Below are 27,291 nucleotides of genomic sequence, written 5' to 3' on the forward strand. Positions count from 1 at the left end.
CAACATTCACGAAGCCTTTCGCATAATGAACCCTCCTGAGCCGTGGATCCTGGCATGAACGGGCGCAACTATATGATGTTCTACTTTAGCCTGGCCGCCCAAACAAGCTACGATAAACTCTAATGACGGGTGAGCTACCGCTTCACACGCTCAGCGAACTTCGCGTACGTCTGCGTGTTTGCCTGCGTTCGTCTTAAGGAGGTTTTACGCTGCCGTGGAGGAGGATCGGCCCTCTTTCTGGCAGCTACTGAGCCTGTCCCGACAGGATTCACTTCAGCCGCTCTCCTTGGCTTGCCCTACACATCTCCAAACACGATTCGTTCTACCGGAGAAGGCTGGTCCTGAGTGGGACGGCAGTGTCTCCAGTGATGGTTCCTCTTAGGGGGAACACGCGGGAGGGGGCAGGGTTAAGTCACAGGGGGGCTCAGCCGGCATGGGCTGATGAGAAATAATTGGAGCTTCTTCGCTGCTGGGACTAACGTGTTCTGGGAATTAACCCCGATCCTTTCAGAGTATTTGTACTGCACAGATAACCAGCTGTTCCGGAATGCTCCAACAATGTGACAGATCTGGGTGTGTATATGAGATTTATAATGACTCTGTAAAGATGATTTCATACATTATTTTAGCTATAAAAGTCAGCACACCGTTAGGGAATATCGCGGCCTCAGGTGTTTTAGCTTCAAATTAAGTTTCTCTCCAAGAATCAAGAGCATCTATGGGTGTTATGGTAACCACAAAGTGCAGTGATGTTCCTCAGACTCTGTTAATTGTTCTGGTTTAACTGTTCTTCTGTCTGTGGCCCACCAGCATGAAGGAGGAGGATCTGTTAAGGTCACGGTATGTAAACATCGGTTGACGGCAGACATTTCTTTTGTGATCCGTGTTGTAGCACGATGGCATTTAATTATCTCGTCTACTTCTATACCCAAAATAAAATTTGCTTTATCTAACCAATTCACATTGTTGTTCAGGAACATTTTGTGCTAGAAATCTAGTCAGACAAGGCTAATTTGCTGTTACCTCAATAGCTACTGAATGACTATGAATCAATGCGCATATTTTACGTCTATTTAACTAGTCAATTAGCTGTCTAGCTAAACAGACAAGAATCGGCAAATTATACATTTAATTCACCCAGCAGACAACACTGCCAAGCAGATGTCAGTCATGTAATTGAAAATTTTCTAAGAGCCTTGAATTGGGATATTATGCCAGTCAAGCTTCTTGTCAGAAATGCATGGAATTTTATCTTTTTGATGTGAAGAAAATGATATGAACACCCAAGATGCAGGTTTGAATGCAGATATCGAAAGCAGTAATTTGCATATTCCTTTTCAAAAGAATCAAGACACATATTGAATTAAGGATCAAACAACACAGTTCTGATGCATCCATGTTGCAGCCGCCCATTAATTGGCTCAAACTATTAAATAACTATGGCTGAGAAACGCTTGCATTCTGAAGGCAGGACCCTGAATACCTCGAGTTTGGGGGGTTCAGATCCTTCTCCCGTTCAACATGTGTGGAGTTTGTTTGTTGTGCGTGTTGTAGTAAAAGGGGACATGACAGAATGGGGACCAAAATCTGTCAAATCTCAGAAGGAAAATTGCAGCTGTACCCTTGGGTGATGGACTTTCTTCAGCCTATATACTGGCATATAAAAGTATAAAATTGTAACCTACGTGAGTCTTGTGTGCTTTTGGATGAAAGCTTTGGATAGCATCTAAAATTATTGAGTCATTTTCCTGTATGTTGAAAAAAAGAATTCTTACTTATGATGTTGGTTCTCCATAAAGTCCTTGTCCTTCTGTCAGGAGTGCAACCAGAGGCGCGGTTGCACTCCTGACCTGTGGAGAAGGACCCATGGATGCAATAGGGGCTGCACAGTCCCTACTGTTTCCTGGCGAACTTCTACAGGCAATTTACAGGACATATGAATGCCTCATGACCATCAAAGATCTTTTATCTCTATAAATATGCCCCAACCCCCACCACACAATCACTAAAAAAATGTATAGCTGAATTTCCAGCTTTGGATTTTGTCTTCATTCACGTTGCTCTGTCACTGGTGTTTCCAGCAGGCATGGACTGGCCGTCAGGAAGTTCAGCAATCGGGAAAGTCTCGAGAGGGCCAGTCTTTCTTCTGCAAGCCTGGCATTTTATAACCTGTATACCAGGGGCTCCCTATCCGTCAGTCCATCTCGGTGTGTTTCCAGGTCGATGGTCCATCACAAGAGGTGATTAATGGTTGATCGCAGTTGGGAAAATTTACCAAGGGGAACCCCCCCTCCTCCCCAACTGGATGGCAAATTCCTGGCCTGGTTTTGTTGCCAGTCCATCCCTGGTTTCTGATGTCCTCTTTTGTTGGGTAAAAAAGCAGAATAAACAAACTAGCCTCTTTAAGATCAAAGGAATCAACATGCACGATCCCAACTGATTCACACGTTTTTCACTGTAATTATAACACCCATCTGCTTTTTGCCCCTTACGCCCAACACTGATTGGAAAGGAGACCCTGTTCTGCGTCCTCTGACTGAGGGCCACGCAGACCTGAGACCAAGTGTGCATTGAAGAGTTCTGTTCTGCTCAATCTTCATGATGACATGGAATGAATATCAGAGGAATGAAAACAGACAAAGCACCAGGCATTGGCATGGTAAGTCAGCTCAAAAGAAAAAGTCTCAGATGACAACTATGCTTTATTTTTTATATTCACATATTTTCCTTGAGATCTACCACCCCATAATGTGGATCTCACAGTTTAATATTCACCTGCTAGTGTAACATGCTGCCCAGTGTGGGCTAAAAAAAATCTGTTGTGTAATAAACTCTGCACTATAACTTTTGTTTGCTGAGTCCTTTATTTATATAATGCAGAAGTTTTTCCATATTGCCAGGCTTCTAAACCAGCGGAATTTGAAATTTCCACGGAGGGATCATTCTTTTCATTTTTTCTCTTGGCTTTATTAGTCTATCTGATGACAGGAGACACTTTTATTATCCTGGAGAAAATTGTTTAAAATATGAAGACTGTGAATGACATAGCTCTTTGCAGACATGACTTCAGTCTCTCGGGAAAGAGACTCAATCACATGACTGCTAAGGATGGGGGGTGGAACGGCGGCCTGTCAGCACAGTCCATTCTGCTCGTCTTGAACTTCGACGGCATTCTGTTGCATTGCTGCTGTTGTGGTATGGTGCACTTAATAAATCAGCTTTATCCACTTGAAGCCTGGTCTTAATTCACAAGTTAGTTTTGGTGAACGTCAGTCAAGTTCAAATTTACGTTCAGCCGCTCTATCAGTTTATATCACAAACAGGGAGACCGTGAAGTTGCTACTATTCAGCTCTGGCTGCATGACCAGCTGTGATGGTGCGTTTGACTTTATGAGGCTCTGAGAGATATATCATTTATGTTATTATTCTATATAACACATATTTTAAAACTGTATCCAGTGCATTTCAAGTCCAGAAACTACAGCTCAACTGGTTGGTAGAAACAAAATCTTGGTCTGTAGTTGGAGCTTCTGGAACTGAAATGTCTATTACTGTCTGTATCCTACAACGGACTAACAACAGTCCAGGGTACCCCAGCATTGTGTTCTTGATTCCTGAGTTAGGCTCTGGGCCCAGTGCAACCCAGTACAAGACTTCATGGACGATGGATGGATGGATGGATGGATAATTTCAATCCTTTTTTTCCATTTATCCCTCCATGAAGGGATATTTTCAGTTTTTTTTTATATACTTAATCACACCTTAGAATAACCAGCGTTGCCCAAACATACATCATATGTGGCATGAGAACACAAACATGGAGCACATTAAACGTCAGAAGAGCCGCAGGACTTTCTTCGAGGTGTCTGGTCACATCAGGTGACAGTCATGACTCCAGCACCTTCTTCACCGGCATCCATCCGCAGCCGGCTGCTGAAATCACACTTTCTCACTGACACCTTAATTATAAAACTACCAGCCATCACTTCTGGCGGCCGTCCTGCTCTGCTCACTCCTACCAGGATTCGCGGCTATTTGCGGCCGTCTTCAGCCATTGGCTGTCTTTATTTGTGTTACAGTCATGCTGCTTTGTACCCAAAAGATTTTATTATAGATTTTTACTTATTCTTGGCCAGAGTCTGTCAAGATCAAAATAGCAACTGAGAGACTTGTAAATTATCTATAAAAGTGGGGTGCAAAAAAATCACATTACAGTCCGATATACAGACGACGGGCCAGTAGTGCTATGGAATCTATTTTGCTTCCAGTCAGAATCATCATCTGGGCCAAAAAAAAACATTTGATTGGTTTGCATCGCTTCCCCAAATTATTTAAATGCCAATGACTCATCTAATCTTTTCTGCATTTAGCAAATCTCCATGGCGCAGCGAACGATAGATAGAGGAGACAAGTTGTGTTTACGATGCCATTTCTTGCCTTTCGTCTTCAAAGGTTTATCCTATCAAAGATGCGGTTCCAATTTTGTCCCCTATCTATCTCATTACTGCTGTGTTTGTCTAATCCCTTTCGATGCACCACGAAGCCAGACGGGGTATCACCCGGCTCGCTGAAAACAAGGCTCACGTCCGGCCGGACAGCGATCCTGCCGCTCAGAGTCGGGAAAGACCGTGGATTTCGTCTTCAAGCTGTCGGTCATTTGATGAGACATTATAATTCCCACCGATCCTTGTACTGTCATACATTGTTGCTGTTTATCTTCATGGTTAATCTCCCAAATTATAAAAAGACATAGATATACATGGCAAAAGCATAGAACTTATTCATTTGGTTAATTTGAAGTAGATGGCAATGAAAAATGGAGAAAATCACACCTGGCTTGCAGTCTCAAACACGATGAGCATGTGCTTTTTTGCCGTAATTTTTATAAATAGTGAGAGTGACAGATTCCAGTAGATCTCGTCCTACAGAGCAGCAAACAAACGTGATATTGTTATGATCTATTCACTCCATTATGACTGTAAACACATGCCAAGTAATTAGTTTGATAACCAGAGGTGCAAAAATTCCATTTATTACTTTATTATTTATTCAACATTTTTGAAAGATAGACTGAGAAAGACAAACGTAACACATTTCAAATCCGAGCTACGTCTCTTATTGCCCTGGAATGGGGGCCCTCTCCTCCTTCCGCTTACAGCAATCTCATGGGCAGGATATCTGAAAAGGGGCTTGGTGTAGCAGGGAGGGGGGGAAATGGGGAGATCCGCAAATGGCACATGCAGACGCGAAACTCTCTGACACACTTAGTATGACGCACTTACAGACACACAGCCGCGTCTCCAGAATGGTCATCCAGATGCAGAAGACCTCGATTTCATGTGGATTTGGCCATTCTGGTAAAACAGTTCAAACTGTCCTTTCACCATGGCAGAAAAGATGTGAACTTTGACCTCTAGGCAAAAGTGGTACACAGGAGACATTATTTTACATCGTTCAAGAAATATTATCACATTTTCTGAGCTTCAGGGGAACCATCGGACATGAGTGCTGGTCACCAAACACCAGTTTATCTGGCACAGATTTGCAAGAATGGCCATTTCAAGGGGCACTATGTGAAATCTGGAACTCTAAAATATCTGTTGTTTCTATGTTGTTTGGGAGTTCACAGGTCAAAAGGAAAGCGACAGAACGGGAGGTTCAGAACGAATTGACAAGTATTCTCAAGAGGGTCTAGCTGCAGACGCCAGTAGAGTGGAGCTCCACCGGAAATACGTCACCTCCACAGGAAACATGTGATCTTTAAGGATGTAAAGTGGAGCTCCGGTTAGGGTTAGGGTTAAGGTTAGGGTTTATTCACTGTGACACAGAGTTGAGGCCACGTGTTTCCTGTGGAGGTGACGTATTTCCGTTGGAGCTCCACTCTACAGGCGTCTGCAGCTGGACCCTTCTCAGTATTCTTGGTTTTAATTATGCTGCTATCCAAGTAAGGTGGATGACACTACGTTTCTCCAGGCAAGTCTTTCCAACACTGATAACAACATTCAGGCACAAGTCTGCTACTATCTGCTCGCTGACATCACACTGAAGGTAAACATCATTGACAACATGCAACCACCAGGTGGCACTGTGCCCAATACGAATAAAAAAACACCTGCTTCGCACAAAATGACGGTTTCGTATTTATTAATAATGAGCTGTTATCCCGTATATCCCCCCTACCCCCGAGCATGCCAGTGCCCACATAAATATAATTTTTTTTTTAACTCACATGGGACCAAGGAAGTTACATACAGCAATACTTGCAATGGTGTTTTTTTTCTTTTGTGCACAGACTTATTTTACATTTGACAAAAGAGAAATACCAAAGTGCTTAAGGAGGAGTATACAACGTTGAGAATGAGGGGCGGGGGGAGACAGAAAGGGAGGGAGAGAATGCTGTAAAGTCATTCAAAAGGAGAATTAAACACGGAGGTCCTTCGTGTCAGTGAGAAGACAACAGAGCCGGGTTTGTTCCTTACAGAGAATAAAGCCTCTGGGTGCAAAGTCTTTCTGACGCCGCCGCTCTGGGTCCCCCCCCACCCCCGCCCCCCCACCATCACCCTCAACATGGGGAGTCCAACTTGTTTCATCTTTTTTCTCATTGGATTCAGAGGCAGAGGAAGGTGGAGAGGAGCGGCGGCTCAGTCGGCGTAGAGGATGAAACCGGAGAAGGTGCTGTACTTGTTGTTGTTGCCTCCGTGGGCCTTGCCCCCGTCCAGCTTGATGTAGACCTCGTCCCCCGCGTCCAGGTGCAGGATGACGCTGTTGCTGGCATAGTCGTAGTTCTGGTCGGCGTCCTGTGCAATGGCGCTGGCCCGTACCTGGGGCAGGAGGGTCGGGGAGGAGGAGGAGAATGAGAAAGTTCGGTATCTGCTTTGGCATTTAATTGCTGCCACTATTTGCTTTGATCCAGTATTCAGGGTGGAACGTTCAGGTCTGGAAAGTACAAATCCAGACCAAGGTTTTATTTCAGCCAATCAGTTGAGTATAAAGAGTCACAGTCAGAGAGTACTCAACTGCTTGGTTGAAACAAAACCTTGGTCTGGATTTGTATTTCCTAGGCCTGAACTTTCCAGCTCTGCCAATATTGGCCAATCAAACAGAAAAATTCATCCTTGTTCTCCCTCTACAAAGATCCCCGATTTAAAAAGCTCTTGGACGCCAATCCCTTTAGTTTTTTGGCGGATTTTTCAGCGGATTTCCTACCACAAGAAGAGAGGCCCTCTTTCTCTGCGAAAACAGACACAGCCTTTGTGCCGGAGAGGTGGCCAAACTGTTAGATTGAAGCCCTGATCAAGCAAAGCTTCTGTCCTAGTCTGCTGCCACCATCCAAGACCCTACATGCAAAAAACTGCAGGGAGAAACATAGTTTCACCCAGCAGATGGGATCATGTGATGAAGATACTGGATCGATAATATCAAAAATAAATTGGTAAATCTTTACTGTCTTATACTTTTCATCAAATTTTACTGAAAAAAATCACAGCTGGCACTAGGGAACATATAGGTTAAAGACAGAGACCTCTATCCCATGGATTCTAGAAGATTCCATGCTGTAGCACCAGAGAAGAATGCAGTGATGGTGTACAGTTACACAAATGGTTTTATCGGTAAGGTGTTTTGCAAAGGTGTTAGGTAAACACTTACAAATGTACATTTTTCATCATAGAACTGAAATCTAACACATGCATAATTTTTTGGAGCAAGCAGTAAAGCAGCACTCCATCGTCGAACATGAGAATCCATGGCTGACCAGCAAAACCATCCGTTTCTACACTGGATAAAACAAAATCATTTAGCTTTAAACATCTTTATTCTAAGGCTACTTAAATAAAAATTGGCAACATTTATGTCAATGGTCAATATTTATTTATAAATGAGTGAAATATTAGATATCACTCACACTGCCGCCTGGCTTATGGTTTACTAGGAACTGCCTAAAATTAAAATTATTTTTTTCAATCCTGATCTACTTCAACCTCCCAAGAGGTCAGTGTGCTATGACGCGTTGTGCTGTATACTACAGTGCAGTGTTTCCCAATCTGGTTCCTAGTAGGGAGCTGGGAGGGAGCAAAAATGTGGACTGTCTAGCAGGGAGCTGGGTGGGAGCAAAAATGTGGACTGTCTGGCAGGGAGCTGGGTGGGAGCAAAAATGTGGACTGTCTGGCAGGGAGCTGGGAGGGAGCAAAAATGTGGACTGTCTAGCAGGGAGCTGGGAGGGAGTAAAAATGTGGACTGTCTGGCAGGGAGCTGGGAGGGAGCAAAAATGTGGACTGTCTAGCAGGGAGCTGGGAGGGAGCAAAAATGTGGACTGTCTGGCAGGGAGCTGGGAGGGAGCAAAAATGTGTACTGTCTGGCAGGGAGCTGGGAGGGAGCAAAAATGTGTACTGTCTGGCAGGGAGCTGGGTGGGACCATCTGTGGGTCCCCAAGGACTGGATTAGTAAACATTGCTATAGTGTATTTTCAACCTGCATGAGAGCATTTCCGTAGTCCATGAGCATGCAGTTATTAGCTATGATACAGCTCCTATCCTGCTCCACCTACTGTATACTGGCTTCTCCATACCGTTCATGACCTTCAAAATCGACACCATATGCAAAGATATCTTGCTAATGATAAAACAAAGTGCATCATGTGTCACTAGAGAATTTGGTAGTTGCTTTAGCCCCCAGTGGTCAAGTTAATAAGACAATGAAGTCTTGTTCATGCCAAGACCTGCGATGTGAAGTAACTTCCTGTGTTTGTCAACCTGCAACAAGTCTTTGCTGTATGGCCAACCTAACAGCATAAATCGTTAAACAGTGAGATTCCTGATCAGATTCGCATCACTGCATTAAAAATAATCAATTACCTTCTCAACACCCTCATTATTATAACAGCTACAATGGTTTGGTGTCCTTTCTAGTACGCGGTGGTGATCTTTAGTGTAATACGACAGTTCTGGGATCAGGCATATGCTGGATTACTCCATGTATTTGATCTGAGGTGTGAAAATGTGACAATTTCGTCAACCTGTTAAGCTGCCAGATCACTGCTGTGTGTTAAATATGTAGGCTTTTGGATTTTATTTTCAGCACTCGTGTGGAAAAAATTGGAGAAATCTTGCACTACTGCTGAGCTCAGACATGTATTTTAAATTACACCAAAAAAAAACCAAAACAAACTTTTAGAATGTGGAAGTTCAAACAAACCTTCCCTGCACGTCCATCAAAAAAACAAACAAAAAAAAAACATTTACATACAGTCCACCTATTTCCCCACTCAGAATTCTCGAAGCACTAAAGTTATGCTTCACTTGGTACAGCTGAGCTTCACTACTGGGGCCCACGCACAGGAATGACTAATTTGATATTATTTTTTCCTGCGTCTCTCGCCCCTTCGCGACTCTCTGCCCTCCCCCCTCCCTCAGTCAAACAGCCTCAAGCAGCTACGGCCGGCGTCTCTGCACTCATCAGCGCCTTCCTAAGCTGCCTAATTAAGAGTTGCGTCTGGGCTGCCTCTCTAGCGAGCCGTGGAGGGTGGGTTGGGTGTAGGGGTGGGGGAGGCAGACTGAGCTACCGCCTCGAAATACTGGCGAGAAACCAGCAGCGTGCACGTGCCTCCTGCCCCCACCCCCCGCCGCTCAAGATACAACATATTAAAACTGAATCCTTTGAGTGGCTCGACACTGGTATGCAATATTGAAAGCAAACCTTAGACGGAATTAGGGTGGGAAGCACTTGAGGCTACAGGGACCTTCACTAAAGTGGGAGGAGTGAACACTGGTGCAGCCGAGACCGAAATCACACCTGCCTTTCTGGAACTGTGAATAAATCTCTTTTTTACTGTCTAAAACAATTACACAAATCACTTTTTCCCAAAGCCTTTTTTCCATTCGCCACCTTTTCATGTATGTAGTTTCCCTCAAACGAACACCAATCAATGCTACATAAATATTGGCCAACCCCTTATAGCTTACATGTAAAATACATATAAAATGTAGGTGAAAAATAAAGTATACAAATACAAAATAATTACAGGATGTTAATCTGCTAAAAGATGCATCCAACCATCTACAGCGACTGCTTATCCAGTTCGGGGTTTTGCAGGAGGCGAGAGCCTAATTCAGGAAGCGTAGAGCAGAAGGCAGGGAACAGCCGTGTTGGGGAAGTATTGAAGATATGTTCTACCAAGTGTCTGGACATCAAAGAAAATCAAAAATGGTGGATAAGACACTTAGACTTTATTCATCCCCTGTGGAAGGTGGGGGGGGGGGGGCGTCTTTGTTCCAACAACTGGTCTGCAGATATAAAGGTATAAATAGTATAAACATATAAAATGTTTAAAATATGTACTAAATAGAGTACTTTAAAGTAGGTATATACAATTGCTTACAATATTGTGCAATGCTATTTGTAATAGAAAAAGCCAGGGCCGTATGATACAATACACATGTTATGCTGTGGATCCATTCTAGACAGTGGGCATTATGAATATTATGTAGATCAAGTACATTGTGTGTATTTACTTAGCAGGAGTGTATATGTAGATGTAGATGGGAGGCACTGCTGAGAATCTCAGATGCAGGTATTTGCAGGGGGAATCTGGGTATCTGACGCTTCATTATGAAAACAGAACTGATGCTCTTTGTACAATCGGAAGAGCTTTGGTGGCTGTTAATTGCTGACCACCTGGCAGCAGATGCGAGTGGCGGAAGCGCCGGGAGAGCACACGTGTGGACCCCACCCTCGGAGTTTTAGAGCCTGCCCAGGCAGGTGGTGTGGATACACTGTGCAATTAATTGCCCAATTAACCATGACATGCACAGTTGACTTATTGACACATATGAGGTCCAGAAGCTTGTGGGACATTTGTATAAACAATTTCCTGGTGATTAGCTCCTTGTTATGATTTATTCCTGGTTCTGTTTCACAGACGAGCAGATGAGCCCTCATAGGTCCCAAGACTGAAGGGATTTGTTGGTGTGAGCATGACATTATGGAAGCAGTATCTACACAGCGCTGGCAAGCGGGTTAAGTAAATGACAGCTAAGGTAGACGACATTGAGTTTGTGTTCATAAGAGAAGCCGATAGCATTAAATAGTAGGAAATTACGTTGAAATTACAGCACATGTTAATATTGCTGTAACAGCACATGTTACAGCACATGTCAATACTTCATTTCATGAATGTAAAACATCTGTAAAACATTCATGGTGATCCTTATGCTTGTGCTTGTATCCTGTAAGTGACTCTGTGGACTTCCACCCGCGTGCCTGACAATGAGAAAGCAGACTAAGGACTGACGCAGAGCACCTGACCTTGGAGATCCATGTGTTTATTCACCTTCTCAGCACAGAAAAACCTCAAGTAATTCCCTAATAGTTTGCCCGAAAGCCGGACGGTTGATGCGGTTTTCAAGCTCCTGCCCACACACAACACTTTGAGAACCTATACAAACCTCCTAGTGGGTTAATTCATTATATTATATTATTTATTTTGCTGCAGCTGCACAAGAGGCCAGGAAGAGGGGACTCTTTAGCAGACGAAGGACTGACAGAGTAATGACAAGAAAAGCAGCAGGTGCGTCCCTGATCATTGGCCCTGATCCATATTGTGGCGTACTTGGGTCATGTGACCTCAGGGGCGTCCCTGATCATTGGCCCTGATCTGTATTGTGGCGTACTTGGGTCATGTGACCTCAGGGGCGTCCCTGATCATTGGCCCTGATCTGTATTGTGCCGTACTTGGGTCATGTGTCCTCAGGGGCAGGAGCTGATCATTGGCCCTGGTCTGTATCGTGGCGTACTTGAGTCATGTGTCCTCAGGGGCGTCCCTGATCATTGGCCCTGATCTGTATCGTGGCGTACTTGGGTCATGTGACCTCAGGGGCAGGAGCTGATCCATAGGCCGAGGTTGACAGAGGAGAGGGAAGCATGGATGAGGGAAACGGAAGATGCCGACAAAGGCACACAGACTGAAATTAACCTCTGGTGTGCCAGTACTGCTATGGGTTAGGTTTAGGGTTAGGGTGGGTTATGTGTTTGAAGAGCCATACGTGCCTGTAAGGATATGAACTCACAGAAGTTTTTTAGAAGACTGTAGGCAATAATAAACTCCCCAATATTTAATTTGGCTTAATTCTTCCCCCAATAAACAAACCATTGTATTCAAAGGATTAAGTTGTGTCCCCTCCAATATCAAGCTCTTTACTCCTATACTGATGATTTGTATCTCAGATCAAAGCAATGAACAGCTTCCGGTGTGACATCTCTCACTCTCTTGCGCACACAAATTTTTAACAGCGATGAATAATGAAAAGTGGACCTCATAAAAATACAGTAAATGAGTAATATTATATTATGTGAATAAAAAAACCTCGACATCAAAGTAGAAGAACTGCACTTAATTCTTTAACAGTCTCATCTCCAGGTCTTGAACTTGGATATTTCAGAAGTACGACCATGTGGGATATATGATGCAAGAATCATTATTAAAAAGTCTTTCAAAATGCCTTTTGAACATATTTGTGTAACTGTGGCTGTCCACCCTATTCTCATTTTTAATATAATATTAATAATATAAGTCTGTGCACAAAAGAAAATATATTTTTGCGACCCTTTTGAAATTTATTAGTCTTACATAAGGCTGATTACTTCAAGCTTGAAAATAAATCTTGGTGATCGATGTCCGGCGTAAGATCGGAAATGTGCACTCTTGCTATGGAACCGTGGCAGAGATGCTTCAGTTTATCACGCAGAAGTGGTATCATGTCATCGAATAACTAACACTAGAGTGGATTTTTCACGCTGCGAGATTTAGATAGAGGATGACAAACTACTAGGAAGCCAAATATCAGGCTGAGATAAGCAAGGGATTGAAAAAAGTGTGAAGGAACTATACAGAAGAAACTTTACAAGAGACTGTATTGGTAATCTATGTTGCCGTGGAGACCTGGAAGAATTCATGTTTACCCTCCTGATTAAATCTATCAGGTCTCATATTGATGTGCAAACAGCACCTATGAATCTGAACCCAAATCCTGGGCTTCTGGCACCAGGAATATAAACAGTAACCCCTCCATGCACAGAATTTTAGCCTATTTTAATTTCACATGATGGCATTATGGGACTTTGTGCATGTGCAAGCAGATTAATACCCAAAAATGCTAAGCCACTGTACAGAACACTGGCCAATTTAATTATTCAAAATAATCTAGAAATTCTGCAAAGTACAATAGTGCCCCTATACTTGTTCCTAAAGGAGCTGATTTTTTTTCTCATTGAAAAAAATAATATGCAAACACTGGTATAAGCTAATTCGCCTTACACCTTAACGAGGAGCAAAAGCACAGCATGCCGTGCATGTTTTGGCTCCTTGGACATTGATCAGTAAGTACATTTCAATTAACTTCTCAGGTGATGACACCCAGCTGACCGTTGTGGACTGATCACCTTGCTAGGGTCAGATGGATGAGTTGGGCCGGGGCCTCAAAGTTACAGGCGAGCTTCCAGCTAAATAAGTGGATACTTCACTAATTAGGTCCAGTGTGTGTCACTTGTTCGGTTCTCAGGATTTGACATTTTTTGAGTTTGTGTTTTTCATTCTGAATTTGTTTTAGGCTGTTGAAGGTTGTATTTGGTTGTTGATATATGTGTGTGTGTGTGTATATCAACAACCAAATACAACCTTCAACAGCCTAATACAAATTCAGAGTGAAAATGTCATATATACATACATATATATATACAAACACAAGAACAAGGTGAAGCAGGAGACACTGGGGACGACCAAAAACCAGCAAGTCAACTTATCTAACAGTTTCTCATGTGTCTTAGGATGACAACAAGTGACCTGGGGAATGGGAAGCATTAAGTGCAGGTGTGAAGTGCACTGCTAGGACAGTTCATATCAGGCTAGAAGCAGGACTGAAGACCCATAAAGGAAGGAAGAAACCCTTCAGTGAGAAGCAGGGAAGAGCCAGGCTGCAGTTTGCAAAAAAATTTTTAAATGTAATTACCGTACAGACGCGCACCTAAAAAATAGAGAAATGAGTGAAACAAAAAATTATGCTGTGGCCTCTTAAATTTTTCCTTAGGTGATTTTCTTTAGATTCCTGGTGGAAAAGTCTAGCCTAGTGAACAGCAATCACCCCACTACAGCGAGCTGGGCAAAGCTGGTCAGAGCCCTTCTCTGAACGTGTGAATCATGCTCGTGCTAAAGGAAGCTGGAGCACATGACGCCACAGACTGGTACACCCGCCTGCCCTTTGTTGGGAATGACAAAGGATCTGCCTGGACGGGAGAGGGCAGAGGGACCTTGAGATGCCTCCGTGTGTCTGACACGTGCCACCCGAGCACAGTGGCTGCGGGCGACGGCAACACTTCAGCTGGTCCGGCCTCCTGGTGGCTGATGCCCAAAACCAGTGGGGGTTGGGTGCTGGTAGGGGGGGTTGGGTGCTGGTAGGGGGGGTTGGGTGCTGGTAGGAGGGTTGGGTGCTGGTAGGAGGGTTGGGTGCTGGTAGGGGGGGTTGGGTGCTGGTAGGGGTGTTGGGACAGAGATGGGATTTCAACAGCCCCTGGATCCCATCAGCTCCTGTAAGCCCCATCTCCCCGGCTCTGCTTGCCGCAGGTGGTGAGTAAGTCAGGCGCCGTGCTCTTGCCTCTATCAGTGGAGCGATGAGGGATGAAAAAATGCATTAAACAACAAAAGATGCCCTCCTGGCAAAGGCTTCCTGTCCCCCCCCAGGGAGCGTTTGCCTACAATCGCTTTTCATAGCCGCTGATAGGGGATTGAGTCTGTCAGATCTGTTTGGTGTTGCTTCAAATTAAACACGAGTCGACTGTTCCCGGCGCATGCGATGCCAGGATGCGGCGAATCCATGTATCCACACAAGAATTTCCATACATCCCTGAGCTGAACTGTATAGTACTGAACCAACAATGGCCCAATATTTCACAGTATTTGGTCCTGGAAAATTAGTTCTTTCTTACTTTCTTTCTGAATGTGGCCGACAATTTTATCCAAAGCATTTTTTAGGAGGGTCAGCCAGTCTGTGGAGCAATTGGGGGTTAGGGGCCTCACTCAAGTGCCCAACAGTGAAGTTACTCTGGCAACCCTAGGCTTTGAACCAGCAACCTTCTGATGCCAACTACAGCATTCTAACCCACTGAGCCACACATCATTCCCAAGCCTGCAGCTAATAGTTCCCTTGAGAAAAAGCAAATATTTTGTATTAAATTTTGAATATATATGTTTATGAGTTTTAATAAAGGAGTCACTCTGAGTTAGGGAGGGCAAAAGCAGCAGCTAGGCAACAAATTAATTAAGAACAGATAGGTTTGAATCCCTTGTGAGCACAGACGAATTGTGTTCCTTTTTTATTCACATCTGTGTCTGGGGTCCCCTTCCCAACGTCACGCACCTGTAATTTCGCCAAAGTGCCTCTGCAGCCTGGTTTCTGTCAGTGACACCTTCATTCCTCGGGTTTCATTCTCGCAGGGAATGAACAATCACTAGATGCGGCAACAGGACCCATTACCCAGACACCGTGGCCCATCTGTTTGGCAGGCCCTGCTGATTTGTTGTTAACCTTCAGGTTTTAACTGGTTTGGAGATCAGCAGCCAAATTGAAGTGTACAGAGGTCTAATTGTGTTTGAACAGGACACCGACGGGTGCATATTAAAGAGCCCCGAAGGATTCCCCTGTACCCTGGTGTTCTGCTTCCTTCCTATTGTTCCAATAACAAAAGAAAGGAAACTGTCACAAAGACTTTAGCTACAGTTTAAGAGTAGTTTTCCAAAGCAGACCAATCCTGTCATGTTCACTTAAAGTGTAGCTCAGACCATGTTGCACATATGATACGGTTTAGAGGCTATGGCTGTTTAGAGGACTCATAGTTTGTTCCTGTTTACTTTGGAAAATCTTCTGTTTCTGCTTTTAACTATTTTCGCTCCCTTGACATTTGATGATAATAATAATAATAATAATAATAATGATAATAATGATAAATCATACAGTATCGAGTCTGACTATTTATAGATGATAATGGATCAAAATGGGCAAACATAATAGCTTGTACCATAAAAATGTTGCATAACTAAGTTTCTACACTGATGACGTAAAAAAATTACTGTACGAAGTATTATACGAAGAGAATTATACAGAGATGATGTAAACGGCAGCGATCACACATTAAGCAATATTATTATTACTACTATTATTATTATTATTATTATTATTACGTTTTGAGCAACTTGAAAAGCTTTAAAAGCACCTGTAATCGGGTTCACAGAGAAAGGAGATCGGAAGCCCTTAAGCCACTCTCCCATTATGGGGTCGCCTACTGAGTCCAGTTCTGCCTGGGAGCCAGTCCCTGAAACCCCCCCCCCCACCGCCCCGACCAGGCTGCAGGTTTTGCATTAGCAGCACCAATGTCACACTATAGTGGGAAGCCGTCTGAATGATCCTTCGGGGAAGAATCCCGCAGTTTCCACAAATACAGTACAAATGGCTGCGCCGACGCTGAGAGACTGTCAGTGACTGTTCGAGTGACGAAAAGCGAATCTGTTTGTTTTCCCTCACCTTTTAAAGTGCCTCATTCTCGGTTCACACGAGCTGAGAGAGATGAGTTATTGCCTGTGTACTTCTACGTCATTCCAGTCAGAGAGACTTACACTCACTCTGTGTGGATATTACACATAGCTTATAAAAGAACGTTATGTCTGTTTGGAAAGTATATAACGTGAATAAAGCGAAGTTTTTATACTCTGTGGTCCTTTAAAACTACATGACTTGAACTATGTGGTACATGTTTCGCTGGAGGAGCGTGGTTGGGGTGGGGGAGGGTAACCGCCTCCACTTCACTGTAACTAATTTTATTAACGATATAAATTTGCTTTATCTTTTAGAGGCGGAAGAAAGACTGGAAAGTGTTTACGTTATATAGCAAAATTGTGTTCTCCATGTTCGCGTGCCCAAAATATCCCAAAGGTGCCAGTAAAATTGCCCCAGTTCTATCCTTCACCCATCATGCCCAGTGGGTCCGTCATGACGCATCAGGTTTTTCCACACATAATTATGCACAATATCCGGGAATTTGACAGAGAGACACCACTAACACATAAAGTTTACATCCGCAATTTGAGATGCTTACGAATGTTAGCATAGAGCTATCGCACAAATTTTAGAATACCATTCATCTGAGTTCTAGATAAGTCCTTCTAAACTGAAATTATTAATAGATTGAATAAAATTAGGCCTGCATTTTTTTTAACACAATTGACGCGCAAACTTAATAAATGCTACAGAGTGACTGATTTCCATTAGCCTCCCCATTAAGGAGATAATGACACAAGAACTACCGAAAAGTCAAGACTTTCAGCCGTCCGTTATAAGAACAGCACCTCAAGTTGCGGCTTCTGGACAGAGAAGCCCTATGAGTCAGCCCCCCCTGTCATGGCTGAGTCAGGCCTCCTGAAAACACAAGGCTTACTTTTGCTGCTACGCATGAGCGACTGTAACGAGGAGACGCTTCCATGCCCGCCCACAGATCTGTGACATCAACAACTACCGCAATCTGCTTTCCACACAGCTGTCGCATATTCTGGACATATTGTGACCCTTCTGACAGACTACAGGTCTAGTGGCTGACTTGATAGGAGCCGGTGGAATGGGGGAGGGGCCAGGTTTATCGTTGCATATTTAGGTATTGAAACCTTATCAAGGTGCGCACCGAAGCCCACCCACACCCATCGACGCTCCCGGTGAATGTCACAGCCTGACATTTCCAATCAATTGGTATTTCGTAACAACAGGGAATTGGGCCGTAATGGCCTAGCCGTGTCTAATTAGGCCTCCTCTAGTGTTCCGCTCAACGACTCATCAAGTCGGGTGTCCAATTACGTGCCGGATCAAGGCTAAAGGTCCGTCTTGGCACCAGATTACATAGCAAGGCCAATTCGTGACCCAAGTCCTGCCATATCAAGCTGTTTCACTGACAAGGCGATGACCCCCCCCCCCCACCCCGGCCTACTTTCCCTTGGTGGTGATGTAGATCGACGCTCAGCTCACCCAGTAATACCGTGATGATCTAATGTCTAATGAAAGCACTAACCAGACTAAGAAATGGGTACTCGCTGTGTTCCTAACCACCTCTGATGCCCCCCAAATATTCCAGCTACTGGAGACAGTGGCATCTCTCACAGATACGCCACGGATCATGGCAAAGTCTGGCATCCTTTGTCCAGAGTGAAACACCTTCGTCACAGTGGTGGGGGTTTCCATTCACTCCATCCCGCTGTCATTCACAGCAGGCCTCCTGTACATCCTTTATCAAACACCCTCTGATTTAAAATCCATCCACCCTGGTTCTGGAGGCTGTCCCAAGCAGCATAGAGTACAAGGCTGGGGTTCACCCTGGAGAGGATGCGGTTTAAGGAGTGAGAATGTGAACAGGGACGTCAGGAAGCGTACAGGCACAAAAACCAAGTACACTAACCTTTCTACATGAGGATGATACATCCTTTCGTTTTTTTGTTTATACGTGCAATTTAGGGCAACCTGTTGGCTCAGTTGCTGGCCATTTGCCTCAGGATTTGGTCTTTGTATCCGACTTGTTCTGAACTTGGTCTCCAATTTGCTCCCCACGGTCCAAAGACATACAGTAAGCCTAAATCGCATCTTTGAATTATCCTTAGTGCACGTGTCCTGTGACGGACTGACACTGTGCCCTGTGCCTCCCACGAAAGGCTCTATGTAAGAAGTGGGTAGTTCCAGATCCAGAAAGTACAAATCCAGACCAAGATTTTGTTTCAACCAGCCAGCTGAGTATCTGTGACTGTGACTCTTTATACTCACCTGGTTGGTTGAAACTAAATCTTGGTCTAGATCTTTATTTTAGATTAGTGCACACAATTACACATATTGCACAGACCCAAAATAATACAGATTGCACCAAGTGATGTGAATATAGTTGTATACCTATGCAGCGGATATTGCACGATATACAGAATAGTTACATAATTTATGAACTTTAGGTGACTGAGGTGTTATACAGTCTGATGGCAGATGGAATGAAGGACCTGCGGAAGCGTTCCTTCTTGCATGTTGGATGCAGTAGTCTGTTGCTGAAGGAGCTTCCTAATGTCCTCACTGTGCCATGCAGGGGGTGAGAGGGACTGACCATAATGGATGTAAATTTCCCAGCATCCTCCTCTCAGCCACCTCCTCAGTGGAGTCCAAAGAGCAGCCCAGCACAGAGCCAGTGCTCCAGACCAGTTTGTTCAGTCTCTTCCTGTCCCTTCCTGAGCTCCCGCACCCCCAGCAGACCATGCGAAGAATATAGCCGATGCTACCATAGTACCAGGTCCCACATAACCTTGTCATGGGCAGGCAGCTGGAAGACGGACCTCTTCTACATGTAGTATGCTGTTACATAACGAGCCAGAGTCATTTGCCACCCGCAAACAGACCCCTCCAATCAGCTGAAAGTCACACTGCATTGAAGGAAGCCCCGGAGAGAAAGGAAAGCCAGGATTTCGGCAGCCATGGAGCCATAATTGCCAAGGAAGACACATGTGGCAGGAAAGCAGGGATTATTAAAGACAGTGACGGCGTTATTATTCACCTTCGCTCCCCTAGAGAGAGACATGTCAAAGTCATCCGTTTTAATTAAGTCTGAAATGGCTTTCAGTTTATTAACAATATTATTAAAAAGGAACAGAGGAATGAACACAAATATCTTCTGGACCTGGTTCAAGGTTTTTAATTACGACCAAGAAGACTCCTCAGCTCATCTTATTCCCTGGCGCATGAAAGCCGCTTTGCTCTCTGCTGTGTGCTTTTGTCTCCCGTGGTATCCAGCTCAGCGAGGGGAGACGGACATGTCTGCTGTCTGTCAGGCCCTGACAGGGATTTGTAGGAATACTTAGCAGGCGCTGGAGCAGAGAACTGGCCCTCACCACGGAGAGAGAGGCCTCCGCCAGTAGAGGAGATCCTTTAAGGACTTGGTCTAGGTCAAGGCAACGAAGCTATGTTTACCCAACTTTGCCTTAGCCTCCAGACCATAATGAGCAACACCGGCAAGGTAGGTCAATGACGAAGTGGGACACAGGGCCGGGGACTTGGACGCCAGCCAACACAAAAGTTCTAAAACAGCCCCTAAGACTCCCTCACACTTCGCCGCGTGAGCAATGTCTAGTGTGTCAGGAAATGTGCACCGGCTTCCTTGCCGCGGTCCATTGATGACAATAGCACAAGTTCCAGAATGCTCTGGGGCTACAGCCAACAATTACAATGGGAAAGCCCCCCCCCCCACGGCTTTTTGTAGCTATACAAGATTTTCTTTTGCTTCCCTTGCGATTTAGGGGGCTCATGAGTGCCAACTCTGTGCATTTTTTTAATGGTGGCTGCTTAATTAAGGAGGGGGGGGGGGGTTACAAGACCCCTCCCCCGAGAGTCGCCCTGCATACATTTAACTGAAGTATCTTTATGTCCTTCTCAAGCAGCACAACGAAGCAAGAGCAGACGGCATTTTATCGCCACATGTGTTCAAATCCGTCCATATTGATTTGTCGACAATTTTACGGCGACCCTAAATGTTACGACAAAGGGAGCCACCATACGTGAAACTGCTCTGTGGTGCATGGATTGGGCAGGCAATTAGGAAGAGGCAGGAAGAGGCCAAATTTAACCTGTTACCTGCATTCAGGTAGCCTTGAAATATCAAACAGTGTTTAAATATGCTTTTTTACTGCATGTTTATACGGTTCAGTCTGTACACATCAGATTGCTTGATTACGGAGGCAAAATGTTGTCTCTTACCCAATATCTGGTCATCTGTTACAAGTGCTGTTTATACTATGCAGTCTAGTGGTGTATATCTGAGTGATCACTTCCTCTTTATAATATATAATTAACCAATTTTGCGTCAAGTACAGTTTGAACTACTGAGGATTTACTCCACAGTTTCAAATTAACAATTCAGTATTGCTGAACTGCTAAAAACATTTAGATAGATGAAAGCAATATAATATAGATTCATAAATCTGCATGACTTCGTTATATTCCAATAGCTTGTGTTATCCTCGGAAACAGGATTGCTGCCACAGGACACCAGGCACGTACCCGTGTCCATAAAAGTTATGAGAAGTTTTACCGCAGTCCTCGGATTGTTTATTTCATTCAGCAAAACCTCCCTCTTTATGCACTGTACGTTTTACGTGACCTCCAGTCAACAAGAGCTGTGCATGAACTGAAAATGTTTCAAACAGTCGCGTAAAAAATAGAAGAACCGCCGCACAAAGACATCCCATGGCATAAAAAAAGACTACTGACGTGCAATCTGGAGTTATATTTAGCGTGAAATATTTACAGGGATCAGGGATTTTGTTATTCATCAGGATTTCTGTTTCAGAAACACAACAGATTGCTTGCTTCAAAAAAATTCAATCACACTTTTAAGAATTTCATTTTTTAAACGAATTGTTTTATAAAAACGGATTAAATAATTTTAAAATTGCAAATTCGGCAACTGAAATATAGCAGAAAACTGTTATTTCCGCTTAAATGGAAAATAGGCTACTTTAATAAACGACTCGAATTCCAAAATTCAGCCAAAGTTGTTCACATGTAATACGAGTCTATATCCCCCCCTCCCCCCCCGCCCGCCCGCCCCCCCCTAGCGTGCCTGTGAGATACCCGACATTCTGTCCGTAGTTCCTCCTGATCGGCAGCTCCCGAGTTCACGATGACCCCGGAAAAACGCAGCCTCGGGCTTTACCTATATTGTCTCTAATATTTTCCTATAATTGACATGTTTATACGTAAATAAAAGATTTATTCCAGTAATCAACACCGATACAAAATGAGACGATAACAGGCAAGCATACTTTCGTTCAAAATCAACTTGAAATACTTTGATTTATTTGTAGCATGCAGACTTTAACATTCGACAAATGCAGCATCTCGTCGGCAGTCTGTCATTAGCTTATGTTTATGCGAGAGATTTAACTACCAGAGTCAGTTTTTAAATGGCGCTGTAATATTTTAAGAGTCGCACAGCAAGACGATTTCACCTGTCATACGTTCAGTCATCCATTAGAAAAATCGGCGGCTGCCTTGTTACATATCCCAGTAACTGGGTGGTTTTTGCCCGCTGACAGACATGTGCGAAGTCGCAAGCAATTTTACGAGTATAGCTCCTGGTGGAAGACCCCCCCCCCCCCACCACCACCTCCCCCAAATGAATAAATATGTTTATAAAAAACTTCCATAAAGCCTACGGGAAACAGAGAGCGTGCTGTGGTTTTCTCATTCTCCTTTGTGTCTCTTTGTAAATATATCCTACGAGTGTCTCTTATCAGCAACAGGTCAACGTGTGGCTTATTTCAAGAATTTTAATTGCTTTCCCACCAGCGACATTTTTAACTTTTCTCACATCACATAATAAAGCAATTCTTAGGAAGTATTTCCTCTAACTCTTTCAGTTACTAATGCTGTTTGATAATCTTTCCCGTTCGCCAGAAACAAAAGACATTCTCTAGATTTCCTGCCTCTGCAGCACAGACAAAAACCCCAACTTCTGCCAAACTTTCCAGCTTCAAATTATCACCAATATAATAGTCCTATATCTTGGAGAAATATCACTGCCCCCCCCCCCCCCCCCCAATGGTACAGATATCAGTGATTTTCAGTAAGTCCATTAGAGTTTGAGCTGAGCACACAAGAGTCATTCAGGACACATTTGCTGGTGCAGCTGTGCGATGTTTTAAAATGCACCGCGCAACCTCCCACTTCCATAACAAAGACGTCGCTAGAGGGAACTTTTACGTCGCACAGAACTTGCACATTTATTTTTGAAAGCGACCTACAGTGTGTCACCAGCCGTGAGCAGGACGGGTGCAAGCTAGCATGCAGACCTGGGGACGGGACGGGTTGTCACCCACCTGGCCGTTTTTGCAGAGGTCTGCCCACATGCTGGTGCCATCTCCGCCTCTCATTAGTACATGGTACACAAAGAAGTAGGTGCCTGGAATGCTGCAGATGAATTTCCCCGAGGTGCCGTCGTAATTGTTGCCCACGTTGGTCACCACGTCGTCAAACTTCAGGATCTCGTAGCCCTCGTGTGGGTTCTTAAGGCCGGCGTAGAAAGCCACACGTGGGATCGTAGTGTAGGTAGCTGTGCTTATGGCGCTATTTTCCCCAAGACCCAGTATCCCGGTTCTCCCAGGATCGCCCCTATCTCCTGGAGGTCCCATGGGCCCCGGCGGTCCCGGCTCTCCAGGGGGCCCCGGGGGTCCGGGTTTGCCGGGACGGCCCGGCTTCCCTTGTGGGCCCTGCACCAACGTGGAAGGCAAGCTGCTGTGGTCGCTCAGGGCCTCGGGCTCCGTGCCAATGCCGTTGGAGCTGGTGGTGGCTGTGCCCTTGTTCAGGTAGGGGTCGCACACCATGCGGCAGGTGCCCAGCATCTCATAGTGCCCAGCGTCGGTGCCCACGGAGCTCACCAGCACGGGGATGAGGACGACCAGCACCAGGATGAGCATGACCCCCACGGCGGCCGCCACGAGGGTCTTCCTCCCGATGCTGAGTCGGGGAAGTGGCTGAGCTGCCAGCGTGGGTCTCCCCGGGGCAGAAATTTTGACGAGTGGGTTCAGGCGACCTGCGACCGGCAAAGGAGGGGACACGCGGATCCCAGGAGCGGCGGCCGGCGCAGAGGGGAGAGGGACGGACCGGCGACCACTTGCTCTCTAGCGGAGACACGCTCGTGCACACACTCCAGCGCGGGGAGGGAAGGGAGAGGGAGGAGGCGGAGAGGAGCACGCCAGCCAGAGAGAAAACCGAGGAAGGAGAGCGAGAGAGAGAGAGAGAGAAAGAAAGAAAGAAAGGATGGCAGAGGAGAGAGGATGGGGCGTAGAGAGAGGGAGAGAGTGCGAGGGATGGACCCGATCTGAGGAATCACAGTATGTTTGTGTTGATTGATTCACAGGCTGCCTTTTTATAGAAAGGCAGCTGAGGAACCCCCCCCTCCGGTGGGGCCCTGGCAGGGATGCAGGGAGGTGCAGAGGTTGCTGCCTTCCCTGTCAGACTGGAGGCGGGCTGGGGTGAAGGAGTTCCATCACATCGCATTAGTCTCTAACCCGTGATACTCCCAAGGGTGTAATTAGTGTTCTTCAACCCCCCCCCCCCTTTTTTTTTTTTTTTTTTACTATTTGAACATTTATTTTCTCTGTTTATTCAGAAATTGAAAATTTTGTCAAAAAATAAGGGAGAGTGAAAAAACAGATTGGCAAACCTGTACAGCGGTACCGGCTAACTTTTCAGATCGGGTGAAATCAATCGGCTCCGCCCTCGACAGGCGGATCGATCTGGCACAAGGTGACACGTGTCATTCCGAATTGTGTCACAGAGTGTCCCTCGTGCTTCTCGACATCGAGTCAAGGGCTGAGGACGGCGGATGACGAAGGTATGAGATTTACCAGGATCACAAGCCAGTGTATAACGAAAGCTGGAACACAGACGCTGAAAGTGGCGGAAATCCAAAAAGATTGTGAATGCAAACAAATATTTGGACAAATATCTTTTCAAAGACATTCATAATTATACTTTAAAGAAATCTGCATCGATCAAAAAAGTATCTTACCAGGGTTTCAGAGAAAATTGATTTGCTAGAACTATGTGCGTTTTTTTTTAGATTTAATTTAAACTAAGTGTGAACAGTCTGTTTATAAACTGTCATGAGGTACCTTTATCTGAGAAAAGTCTGGCAGAAATGAGTAAAAAATAAACACATCTCTAAAAAAAACTGTAATAAAGCCTTCAACAGCGATGTCAAATTTTAATTAATAACAGCGTGGATGCCGTTTGGCAAGCATAGCCACGGAATGTTTTCTGGACTGTGGCCTGAATCGGCTTTTCATCTTGAGGGACATGAGATTGATGGTATTTGACTAGATGATTGATTGAGTGTTCCTGTGTCGGACTGCTCCCGTTTTTCCCTTCCCTCCGCGTGCTCCAGCACTTTGTATCTGTGCCCACCGTGCACGGCACGGCTCAGCGGGGGGGGGGGCCTTGTGTACCGTGCATTCGAACTCCTCACACGTCGCCACTGTGAAGAGATAAAGGTCACATGCTCAGCCAAATGTCAATCAAGTAATCACAAACACGAAACAAAGGTGAGGAACTGGAAAATCGGCCAATTTCTCTCCACTCTCTCCCCACTGGGGTACCAAACGCTTTGGTAAAATGAGCCAGACATATAGATGAGTACTAGTGAAGTTCCATCCGCTTTACCAAGGTGTGTTTACTCACAGAAACATTAGCCACACAGAATGAAACCTACATTCATGCAATGAAGGGTGAGTCTACAGCCACTTAGCATCTGCTGCCGTAGATGAAAGTTGATTTAGGTGTATGTTTGTAAAGCAGCACCATAGTGCTGTACTTGGTAACACTGTAGCTATCTAAGGTTTGGGGGGGGGGGTTTGAATCCCATGCAGATTTATTTTGTGGATACTGTATGTTCTCCCCATGTTCTGCAGATTTCCTCCCAAAGCCAAAAGACAATTAGGTTGCAGTGCAGTGGACTGGCCTCTTACTCAGCAGGTCCCACACCTTGTGCTCTGTACTGGAATAGGCTTCAGGCTCTTTCTTATCCTTTCTAATGGATAAGCAGTTATGGAAGACGATTGGCCGACTCCACAGCTGACAAATGATATAATTGGATAGCTTGAAAGTGAGCAACCTTGTGGACAAATGACCTAAAACATGGCCTTTGTGTGACCGATGATGAAATCAGTATCAAGCAATTATCTACCAAGTCAACTGAGAGTTTTCAGGACAGGTCAGAGAAGGTATAAACGTTCTGATATTAAAGGAGCAGAACTTCCAGCAGAGAAGAGAAGGAGCACAACAAGTGATTACATGTCCTTGTCCATCTTTCTATTTCCAATGAACGCTTGTGGGATGCAGAGGACAACCTAGATGAGATATTAGGGTATGGAGAGAACGTTCAAACTCTGCCCACATATCCATGGAGCCATGAGGTTCCCTAGTTTGCTAAAATATCTTGGTAAATATGCCCCTATTAGCATGGTGTGGCAGGTCACATGTCATACAGGATCAGCAGCAGGTCACGTGCCAAACAGGACCAGCACCAGGTCACGTGCCAAACAGGATCAGCACCAGGTCACATGCCATACAGGATCAGCACCACACACCCGAACAGCAACCAGACAAGAAGACACTCAAGAGGAATGTGTATGACCAGCAATGTCAGCACCACAATGGGTAGGAACATGGAGATCTTCACATGGGTTATATTAAAAACGAGAAACGTAGGAAGGGAAATTTCCAGTTGAGCTGCTGGCTATTTGACAAGAAAGGGTTAGAGATCAAGAGCTACATCACCGAGCATGTTATCTAAATTACTTCTTAATTGCAAAGGTTAAATAAAGTAGTTCTGTAAATGTAAGGGCACCTCACGCCCCAAATGCCCCTTGCTAGACTGGCAATGCATCAGAATAATGATGCCACGCCATGCGGGTTCTCCAATTCTCCATGGTTCCGCTGCTTGCTCTGCGCTTTGTTCCCTACCTCTTTAGTGAAGTTGGCACACTTTTGAAAGGACAGGAGCTTTCTGGCAGCCAAAAACAATGAGCAATTATTGCAAAACAAAACCCTTTAAATGGAAATAATGTCCGTCTTCTTTTAGCCACCCAGTCATTTGATTTTGATGATTTAACAAGCAATTACCCTTATTAACGCCATTGCTGTCGGTATTACCATTATTAAAACCAGTAATGCCATTGCTATTGGTACTATTCCCACCATCTTAAACTTACTGTTATTACACAGGATCATGTATCATCACTGGGGTTTCCAAAGTCTCCTTCACTCAAGGTTACAATAACAGCAGCATCTCTTGAGTTTAGAGCCTGGTAGTTTGAAGGCTGGTCCTTAATTATGGTATTGCCTATGATACACACTGGGTTTACTGGGAGTACATATAGCACTGGGTTTCATTTCCATTGCTGATGCGTTGCTACAGCGATCAACATTCCAGTCACCTTAGGAGGATGTAATATAGTCGGTTTATGTTAATATTTTTGTACAAGTGCATTATATGTTAAGCAGACATTTAACTAAAAATACACACTATTCCTTAATGTATACCCTCTGGACGTCTTTGAATCTTTTCAGTCCTTGTTTTAGTATTATTGTGATTCACTTGTGTTTGCTCCTGTGCCGTGTCAGAAAGTCCTCAACCCCCAACAAAAACAGCATTTCACATTACTGACATTTAAACGTATTG

At 44.7% G+C, this 27,291-nt stretch overlaps 1 protein-coding gene across 1 annotated transcript; it reads right to left on the bottom strand.

Moving 5' to 3' along the window:
* Positions 1-6,127: 6,127 nt before the first annotated feature.
* LOC111855937 (C1q-related factor-like) lies at positions 6,128-23,944 on the bottom strand. The gene is made up of 2 exons (XM_023835455.2): positions 22,928-23,944; positions 6,128-6,821 (listed from the first exon to the last, which is right to left on the bottom strand). Exons 1-2 carry the CDS (start codon positions 23,522-23,524, stop codon positions 6,642-6,644), a joined length of 777 nt encoding a protein of 258 aa, XP_023691223.1. The 5' UTR covers positions 23,525-23,944; the 3' UTR covers positions 6,128-6,641.
* Positions 23,945-27,291: the final 3,347 nt, after the last annotated feature.

The sequence above is a fragment of the Paramormyrops kingsleyae genome, chromosome 22 (assembly GCF_048594095.1).
Source record: "Paramormyrops kingsleyae isolate MSU_618 chromosome 22, PKINGS_0.4, whole genome shotgun sequence".
Lineage (NCBI taxonomy): Eukaryota > Metazoa > Chordata > Actinopteri > Osteoglossiformes > Mormyridae > Paramormyrops > Paramormyrops kingsleyae.

Coding starts and splice junctions, on each gene's coding strand:
- LOC111855937 (XM_023835455.2), bottom strand. CDS start 23,524: ATGCTCATCCTGGTGCTGGTCGTCCTCATCCCCGTGCTGGTGAGCTCC. Junction 6,822..22,927: donor ACCTCTGCAAAAACGGCCAG/GTGGGTGACAAC, acceptor CTCCTGCCCCAG/GTACGGGCCAGCGCCATTGC.